The following is a 9989-nucleotide window of genomic DNA, read 5'->3' on the forward strand; positions in this document are numbered from 1 at the left end:
TGTTGCATAGTCAACTACCAGATACACTTCTCTTATAGACCTTTCTTTAGCTATTGCTTTTGTTTTTGTTTCGATAGATAAAGAATTGATGTTGCTATGACCTTATTTCCTCTTTAGATCCATTACTTGTCTTCCATTGTCTATAATCATTGCTGTTTCTTTTGTTTTCTTTTTTTTTTCTTTTTATGTATGTACATGTATATTATTCCATATATCTACTAGCATAGGTCATATATCCTATACAATATCACAACTGAAGCAAAAATAAAAAAAAGTCATCATAGGGTTACAATAAGGTTTGTAGTGATGAATACTTGTCCGGCTTTTCTTTTTTCTCTCCTCTTTCTACTACTACTATTGGTACTGTTATTATTGCTTCTGCTTAGACTGTCTATTGTGAAACTATTATGTAGAGAGTGTCCTAACTTTAGAGTGTGGTCAAACAGCTTTGTTAATTATTCCTCTTTCTTTTTTTTTTTTTTTTTTGTTGCTCTTCTAATTACTAAGTTAAACCATATTTTGTTGTGCATATCCTTCTTTTTCCTTCAGTCGCTCTGTTACAGTTGGCCATTTGTTTTATTAATGTTAAACTGCTTTTGAGGTTGCTGTGAATTATAAACAGAAAAGAAATAAAAATTAAAATGGAAGCCCTGCTATAGAGATGGGATTGGTTGTAGCTCCTTCCTATATGCACACCATAACATATGCCATACAACATAGTATCATGACCTCAGGTCTCTCAGATCCCCAGTCGGGTCTCCGAAACTTACATATCGGAAATTGAAATGTTTAGGTATAGTGCTCTAACCTATGAAATACTTCACTTTTACAAAAAGTAAAGTGCGATCGGGTCTCTGATATCCAATGTATCCTTTGTATACTTTGATAACCAATAAAGTGCTTGAAAAGCTTTTTTATGCAACTCAGCTTTGCTGTAATAGAAAAAAAAGGGGAGTGACAGGGCAAGTACAAGAAGTCCTTTGACGTTTCATATAAAAGCCAAATTTCTAATATTGATTGGTGCATACGGTAAGCTACATTATTGTGACAAATATCGGTTGTTAGGGATTGGATCCTCATATCAACAATTGAAAAATATACACTTTCTTTTTTGGCAACTAATTGCCAATTTTGCAAACATATCTCTTCTACTATTTGTTAAGCATTTCAATTGAACAATGCGTTGAAGAAAAATAGCCGATTATAGTTGACATTGATAAATACATGTCTTAATACAAGATCATAAGTAAAATACGAGTTTATTTAAATAAGATTATACAATTGTTTCCAAGTAAGCATACTCTATTAGAATATGTATTGTATTAATGATAGTTCTTTGATAAGAAGTACCAATCAAGATAACAAGATATTTTCTGTTGTCAGTAACCCAATCTAATGTCAGGAATATTGCTAATCTTTCATATAATTGAAATAACACCTAAAATAACGTTATTCAAATCAGTGAGTAATTCCCAGAATAAAAGGTAATCTATGACAGACATACAAAAGAACAAATGAAAAGTTTTCATAATCATAATTAGAGATAACACTTGCTAAAGTACCTGAAGATTAGAAGAACGCTTACAATAGAAGATATCAAGCCACTCATTCAATAAGATATAAATACTTGCCTTCAATTAGAGTAATTTTTACTTTAACTTAAACTGAAATAAAGATCAGTCTCAAAAAGTACCTACATTGCTCTTTGTTTTTGCTTTTATCTCTTACTTGGTTATTATTACTACTATACGACACAATGAGTCACGATTCAAACGCTGGTCCTTCTACTAGAGATAATGATATCGCTCTTCCAGATGCTGAACATTATGAAGACATGATTCGAGCCAGGCTAGCAATGGATAAAAATACGCAAATGGTCATTGCTGAAAATCAAACATATCGTCCCAAGAACACGACTGCTGCTTATAAATCTAAGCAAAGAGAATGGTTTGTAAGTTAAAAGCTATATGTTATAAAGATTGTTTGGGTGATGATTTCTAAATTGTTTGAAATTGAAAATAGGAATGGTGCGCCAATAAAGAAAAAGTTGCGGATGGTACTATTGTTTATGACGCAAAGCTAGCTTTCTTTCTCAAAGACTATGTTTTGACCCGTGGAAACAAATTCAAGAAAAATGCAGATGGATCACCCGCACCATTGGGTAGGGAATCAGTCCTTGCTTATGTAAAAGCTGTGGTTGATTTATACCATCAACAGGTAGAAGCAGGATTCAATAAGCATACAATGGCAAGAGGACCTATCGTGAAGCGCTTTCTTGACACTCATACCAAAAAGGAAGCAAGACGCAAAAGAACCGAATATGAGGATCGTGGGAAAAATACTTTGAATGATGGCTATACAGATCAAGAATTGCTTCGAATCAATCAGTATTTTTTGATTCAAAACAACATCTTTTCTTTGAGAAACAAAGTCTGCTTTTCTATGAGCCATGCCATGCTTATGCGTAGTGAGACTGCTCTTGGAACACAGCTGCCAGATTTATTCATCATGGAACTCAAAAATCAAGGCCCCTCTACTTGCTTTGCTATAGTAGCCACTATAACATTTGGTAAGACTAATAAGGATGGCAAGATTCAATATGGTTCTGCTCTTCGCCATAGGGATGTTGAAGTTTGTCCACATGGCGCTTTTGCTCAATATTTTTTTTCCTTGTTCCATCATCAAAACCTACCATTTCCAAACTTCTCGACTCGCCGTGATTGGTATGATACTTATTTGTTTCCAAACACTACAGGGGATGGGTCAATTACCTATAGTGAACAAGCCAAGATTTATAAACAAGTGCTTAGGTATTGCGGTGTTCATTCAAGCAAGCTCACTCACATCAACAGAAAGAGTGCCATTAATATGGTTGCAAATGAAGGTGTCTCTGGAGACCAACAGAGACAAGTTGGACGTTGGGGTAGCGATAGAATGGTTGGTTGCTATTTAAGTGGCCTTCCTGTTGATGCCATTAAAGTGCTGGCCGGGTTCACTACTCGTAAGGGTGATTACTTCATCAATCGTGGTTCAATTGAGCCATCAGAAGAATTGCGCAAAATGGTGTTTCCTTGGATTGAATATTGGAGAGAGAAGTTTTACAGGAAGGAAGTTGAAGACGATATTGCTGGGCCAAACTTTTTAGATTTAATGGATTATTTAAGAACAGTTTTTTTGCAGGTAAGGATTATTTTTTTTACAAATCAAGTCATAATGCTTACGATATCTAATTATTTTTATCTTAGGACTCAGTGGTGTTGAAGGGAAAATACCCCGGAAGCTTTATTTGGTCCCACAGCATCTTTGATACTGATATTTACAAAGACTATGAAGAGCGTCTTTCATCTGCAATCGCTGCCAACGATGAGAAGTTCAAAATGAGCCAACATCTGGAAGTTTTGTTACCTGAAGTCGCAGCAGCTATGAAGACAGGGTTTGACTCAATGAATGCTATGCTGAACATAGTCCAATCTCAGAATCAACTTACTTTGAATGCAGTCAAGCAATTGGAAGCAGAAAACCGAACCATGCTCGCTGATTCTTTTTTGCAAATCTCAAACATGCTAAGACAAGGTGATGAGAATACACAAATTCAACAAACATCAACCATCCTTCCTTCCTCTTCTGTTCCGCTGTCATCTATTCCTTCCCCAAGTGCTGCTAACTCAAGAGGTCTACCATCATTCAAAATGAGTAGAAGTTTGATAAGCGTGACAGATGTATGGCGAGAATACTCTGTTGGTCTTGCTGGAAAGCCATCTATCAAGTCTATGGAAGAGCAGTACGGTGCAGATTGGCGCAAAGTAGACAACAGAACCGAGTCTAGGTTCTTTACTAGACGTCTTCCACTGTACAAGAAAATAGAGTCGCTGTCAAATGAAAGAGGTATAAGCTGTGAAGAAGCTGCACAATTTCTTGAATTCAGAAGAGTTTCTGACAAGCTTTCTATCAACCAAATGTGCAAGTTAGTCGCAGATAATCAGATTTAATTATTGAAATGTTTTTTGTTTACTATTGAATTAATAATAAAGTAATTTATTACAAATATATCATTCAAATGAAAGCGTTAAAGTATCAGCAGGAAAGCGGGATTTAAAAATTTCCAGAAACAAAGTATTTCACCATCCGTCCCTTCCCCCCAAAAAAATGAGGGGACCGCGTCGGAGACACTGCTATTCTTGAAAAAATACCCTCACAGTATTTGTCATCCTAGAGAGTTTAATCAATTGTCAACCCCAAAAGTAATTAGATCGAAGTTAATTGACTGGTTATTATTTCTATTGTTCAATTTCAAATGCATATATTAGAACATCGACAAGCTTTAGCTTAATCATTGGTTCTTCAGCACGACATCGTTACCGAACCTATATCCTTTATACAGTAGGTCAAAAAACTGCTGCAAGGAATCCATTTTTCTTGGTTTTTATAGCGCATATCCTGTTACAATGGTACAAACTGCCTCTGTTCCCACATAGTAAATCTTCTACATGCCTTGAAAAATCCGAAAGAGTTTAAGCCCTATTGGATAAGTATTGAAGGAAGTATGAGATGCGCAATTTGAAAATTTGAAAAAATGAAAATTTGAACGGAATGAATTTATTTATTAATATTTGGTTGGTCCTCTTTTTCTATTAATAATCTCTTGAGTTCTTTCCGAAATATTATCTACATGTCTTTGACAAAGTTATTTATTGAAGTCAATTCATATTTCCTTAACTCGTTCCCAAAGCACATCCGTGTTCTTTGCTCTCTGTTCGTAATAGTTGAGTTTCAACTTCAATTGATGCCATACGTGCTCGATTGAATTTAAGTCGTGGCTCCGAGTTGGTCAATCGTTAATATAGCTCTCTTGGCTACTACATAACTAGGCCATTGTAAATTATTCCTTGTGCTTCGGGTCGTTATCATGCTGGAAGTAAGTATTGGACCAGTTGAAATTGTAGTATTCCATGGTATCGCGAAGCGTAGTGTTCAAAATATGCTGGTAAGCATCAGAGTTCATGTTACCATCGTAAATTTGGCAAGCATATCCTGGTCCTTCAGAGGTTATACAGCCCCACATCATCAATTTACCGGCTCCATGCTTGACTGTAAAGTCTAGATGATGAGGCTGAAGAGGATCGCTTGGTCTTTTCCAGTAATACTTACAGCCATCAGAGCCCTATACGTTGATCTTGGTTTCATTAAAGTAAACGATTTGTTGTCAGTCAACCATTGCCCAGACCTGATGCTCCTTTTTCCATTCTAACTGATGCTACGTATGCACGTTTGTCTGAAATGGCTACTTTTTTTCTATCAGAAAATGGAACCCCATTAATTTCAGTACGTTAATCTCTGACTGGTATGAGATATCGTAGCCAAATCCAACTGGCTCCCGGTATACGTCTTTGGAAGTCTTTAGAACCCCTTCAATGACTTTCCTTTTGATTAGCCGCTTCGTCACTTTGGAGACTAATGTAGGTCTATCACCTGTGCTCACTGTCCTACTTCAAAACAACGTTATAAAGTATCTACTAACAGTTGATTCATGTAATCCAGTCTCCTTAGCAATATCATACTTTGATGTGGATCCGGTTAATGTCTGTTTGAGATCATTTGCTTTCTCCTCTGACAGTCATTTATGCATGCAATTGACGAGAAGGTAAAAAAGAGAAATGATTTAAACAAGGGAATATAAAATTTAAAATAAAGGAATTGTAAGCATCCTTAAATACAGATAGCATTCTAATCACGTCAAAAGAGAGAAAAATTGTGATGGCAACCGGTTGGGTCGTATTAAAATTCATTATTTCAAACATATATAAACAAGTAAAAAATACCGGATGTTTAAAATATTATCTTTAGCAGTATCAAATTCCACCAATAACCATTGCCCATATCCGATAATCGACGAATAAATGCACTTTCTATTGAGATACAAACAGTCAAAGTTTGAGATGGTTTGGTGCAGTACCCATGGACAACCAGCTGTAAAACCTGAATTTTGCAATTCCTTGCAGCAGTTTTTTGACCTACTGTAGCTACGCTCACAAAGAATATAAATAGATGCCAACTTTTGATCCATAAAACGGGGCTCTTTTGCAATATAAAGAAATCTGCAATAAAGAAGGATTTTAATCTTATATTGCTACTACTGTTTTTTTTTGTTACTGTTTTTTTTTGCTGCGTTTTTTTATTTTTGTTGCTGTTTTTATTGGGGCTTTTTTTTTTTTTTTTTTTTTTTTTTTTTTAACCTTACGACTACAACACAAAGAACCATCATTAATATAAAGCATACTCTAGAAGAATGCATTAACCTGAAATTAATCATTGTTGTGATATTTGGGATGGTGCGTACTCGATTGCAGTTCAAAATAAAGTAAAACTTGAAACTTGATAATTGATGAGTTATTTGAATTTTTTTATTGAGTGAAGACAGACGAGAGAGCCCATTAAATCAGACGACGTCTTCATAAATTTAGTAATCAAGGAACCATAGCTACAAAGTATGAGTTACTAAAGTTAGCTGTGCATATTGAAGGATATATATCAGTAGCCTTTTATAAAAATAGTTTTAAATTATATAGAATGGAGATATTGATCAATTGCACTCAACATTTAAGTGTAATAACAAAAATACGACATACATAATCTTATTTAACTTATCTTATATCTTGTTTTATTTTAATTACAATCTTGCATTGAATCTTATATCTGCCAATGTCGACTTTAATTGGTTACTGCTCAATAGCACCTTTTACTCAGACAAAGGGACTGAAATTTGGCATACTTTTAATAGACATCACTACTACAGCATACCTATCATCAGTATGTATGAACTTGACTTGGAAGGAGTGTAAGTTTATAGCAAATCATTCTTTTTAGTGTTTTGAGAGTGATATTTTATTTTTATTGTTAAGCATGAAAGGGATACAATTAAGACATAGAACCCGCAGGTACATATTTAATTAGAACTATTTGTAAACATAATTAATTTATGAATTACTGGCTCTGTTGCCTAAATTTCTACGGGTAGCACGGGTAGCACGGTTAACACCTCTAGGTCTACCAACAGGGCGGCTTCCGGTTCGAGGCCTTCCACCAAGACGATTACTACGTGCAGGTAAGGCTTCGTTTTGACCATTTCTAGATACCAAAGGACTGCCCTGCTCTGATTGAAGTAAAAAGCTGGATGTTTCTGCCGTGTCATTTAGCTCCTCCCCGCTATCGTTAGCTTGTACAGCTTCTTCTTCTAATAATTCCCTAGCATCGCGGGCACGACGACGTTCTACCCATGCTTCAAAACGACGAGCATCTCTAGCTGCAATTCGAGCTGACACTGAAGGTGAGTTACCATCAAGACCACGCGTAAACCAATCCTCAGTTTCTGCAGACCGTTCAGCTGGATCTGAGTTCATTGCCACTTCGCGGATCATGCGCTCAAAGTACTGCTTGACATTACCGGCATTCTCGCTTCGCCAAAGATACTCCAAGATGCGTTTGTAGCAGTTTTCTTTGGTTCGGTTACGAGGCTTGATAAACGCTTTTAAAGGAGCCCACATACTTTCAATCATGTTGGTATGAATCTTTCCCGATATGGGCAAACCAGAAAATGAGCCTTGGTTACCTTGTACTTGATCTACCGTGGCAAAGTCTAAGGAATGATTGACAACCTGATGCCTGGCAAAGAAGAAGTTGCCGTCATTGTAAGCGCTTGCATTGTCAAGTATCTCGCCAGTATTCTCATCACGCTCTTCCCTAGGGTGCAGACCGGAATATGCTCTCCATCCATCAGATCTAATGGTTGACCCACGCTGGCAGTTATCATAAATGATGGGCAAGAGTGTTGCCGCTGTCCGATTAGGGACGGTGCAAAAGAATTTGCGTCCTGCTTCGTACCTAGGCCTTAGCTCTTGTTCGCCAGTTCGATGATCAGTGTAGGTGTAAAACCGATCTGCCTCATTGGTGGGGACCAAGCACTCAACCATACCAAAGACCCAGATGCCTTCTACACGATGACCACGATGGTTTTTTCGCTTGCCAAACTTAGACTCATCTATTTGTATATGGTGACACCTTACATTGGAGCCTAGTTTATGCTCCTCTTGTCGATTATGGGCATTGTAGTCACTGAGCATCATTAATCGAAGATCATTTGCCAATGAAGTCACAGCAGGACGGCTCATGCCATGGGAGTTGCAAATGTTGGTGATGCTTGCGTCTTTTAGATAATCATACATCACCGAAAGAGTGTAGTTTGTCAAGCATTTACGATTGTAAAAAACCGAGTTGTACGTACAGACACGAGACTTTCTACCAGGGTGACCAACAGTATTACCATTTTCATCGATGTCAAGACCACCAGCACAATAGTACGTAAGTCTTCCGCTGTCGACACGATTTCTTAGGGTGCAAACTTTTCGACAGCCATCAATGCCACATACATTGGTTCTATGAAAGGCGTTGTTTGCGGATAAAAGATGACTGCAAAAAAAAGGTAAAGGGTCAGTAAGAAAATAAATCCCACTATCGCAATGTAACATTTTTGATTATAATTAACTTACTCCCATGCTCTTTCGGGACTAACAATTATTTGCGCTTCAAGGACACGGTCACCAGCAGGAGGAACATAAGACCTGTAGCTTGAAACTACTTGACCAGATACTCGACCGCCCCTACGAGGAGTGGCACCGTTGTTTGAATGGACAGAAGCAGATGAGTTGAGACGAAGCATGTTAAGTAGATAAAATAAAGAAGAAAAAAAGAAAAAAGGCATGTCTCTTTATATAGATATTTGAAATGCAATTAAACACGTTGTTTCACATATCACATACTCAAATATGCACATGGTTACAACTCGGAAATTAGCACTCGTGGTTACAACTCGGAAATTAACACTCGTGGTTACAACTCGGAAATTGGTACTCGAAGTTACGATTCATTATATACCTGCGCCTTGTGGTTACATATGCATGCTATTATGGATGGTTTCACTATTCTAATCCACCCTACAGTGGGTGAAAAAACTCTAAAAACGTTATGACGTTATCAGCGTTTTTGATTGTTATGTTCTACCAAATTGGTGTATCGCCTTGAAATTTTGCATATATGTAGCACTAAAAATAAAAAATAGTATGACAAATTTTAAATCTCAGATGGTGGTTATTCATCCGAAAACAACTGCTAGAAAAAGACTGGTTTATTTTTAGAGTTTTTTCACTTCCATAAATGTCGGATACACGGACCGACAGACAGACTCCGCGGACTTTTAATGACTTATTATGACTCATAAAGGCTCCAAAAGAATAAAAGGAGTCGCTTTTCTCTTTTTTTCTTAATTTTTTCCATTTAATTTTTAAATATCTTAAACACCTCAATCATGCCTAAATCTCTCTCTGCTGACATCAAAAACGATATAAAGTCCGCTATACTTGCTGGAAAAGGCTCTATGGAGATTGCGAACCGTTTTAGGGTTACGTATGCAACAGTTAATAACTATGCGAACAAGTTTTTCCCAAACCGACAGCGTCGACTTGGTGGTAGACCTATGGTTGTGTCCGCTCAGACGAAGAGATTCATCAAACTTCAAGTTTTACAAGGCCAACTCAAGACTGCAAGGGAAGTACATGGCAAGCTCATGGAGCTTGGATATTACATATCATATAAAACCGCTATAAATGTGTTGAAATCGATGAACTTCTTTGCTGCGATTAAGGACAAAAAGCCTTTGTTAACCGCAAAGCACATGAATAGACGGCTAGCATGGGCCAAGAAGCACCAAAACTGGACTACAGATGACTGGCGACGCGTAGTACTCTCTGATGAAACAAAAGTGAACATTTGGGGCTCTGACGGGTGTAAGTACTATTGGTCAAGACCAGGGGACCCTCTTAAACCTCATTATATTGACGTAACTGTTAAGCATGGGGACGGTAGTTTGATGATGTGGGGGTGCATGACGTATGAGGGACCCGGATACGCCTGTCAAATATACGATGAAACTATGAACT

At 37.1% G+C, this 9989-nt stretch overlaps 3 protein-coding genes across 3 annotated transcripts; 2 read left to right on the forward strand and 1 right to left on the reverse strand.

The window, feature by feature from the left end:
- Nucleotides 1–1756: 1756 nt before the first annotated feature.
- On the forward strand, nucleotides 1757–3989 carry RO3G_17322 (uncharacterized protein; the record flags this gene model as incomplete). Its single annotated transcript, XM_067671906.1, has 3 exons — nucleotides 1757–1951; nucleotides 2023–3180; nucleotides 3246–3989. The coding sequence occupies 3 exons, from the start codon at nucleotides 1757–1759 to the stop codon at nucleotides 3987–3989; spliced, it is 2097 nt and encodes a 698-aa protein (XP_067528007.1).
- A 2985-nt stretch (nucleotides 3990–6974) lies between these two features.
- On the reverse strand, nucleotides 6975–8713 carry RO3G_17323 (uncharacterized protein; the record flags this gene model as incomplete). The annotated part of the gene is made up of 2 exons (XM_067671907.1): nucleotides 6975–8430; nucleotides 8544–8713. The coding sequence occupies 2 exons, from the start codon at nucleotides 8711–8713 to the stop codon at nucleotides 6975–6977; spliced, it is 1626 nt and encodes a 541-aa protein (XP_067528008.1).
- Nucleotides 8714–9358: 645 nt separating this feature from the next.
- Nucleotides 9359–9601, forward strand: RO3G_17324 (uncharacterized protein; the record flags this gene model as incomplete). The annotated part of the gene is made up of 1 exon (XM_067671908.1): nucleotides 9359–9601. A coding segment is annotated over one exon (243 nt), but the record flags the coding sequence as incomplete, so codon positions are not given.
- Between the last annotated feature and the right edge of the window lie 388 nt (nucleotides 9602–9989).

Source organism: Rhizopus delemar, genomic scaffold (assembly GCF_000149305.1).
Source record: "Rhizopus delemar RA 99-880 supercont3.37 genomic scaffold, whole genome shotgun sequence".
Taxonomy (NCBI): Eukaryota; Fungi; Mucoromycota; class Mucoromycetes; order Mucorales; family Rhizopodaceae; genus Rhizopus; species Rhizopus delemar.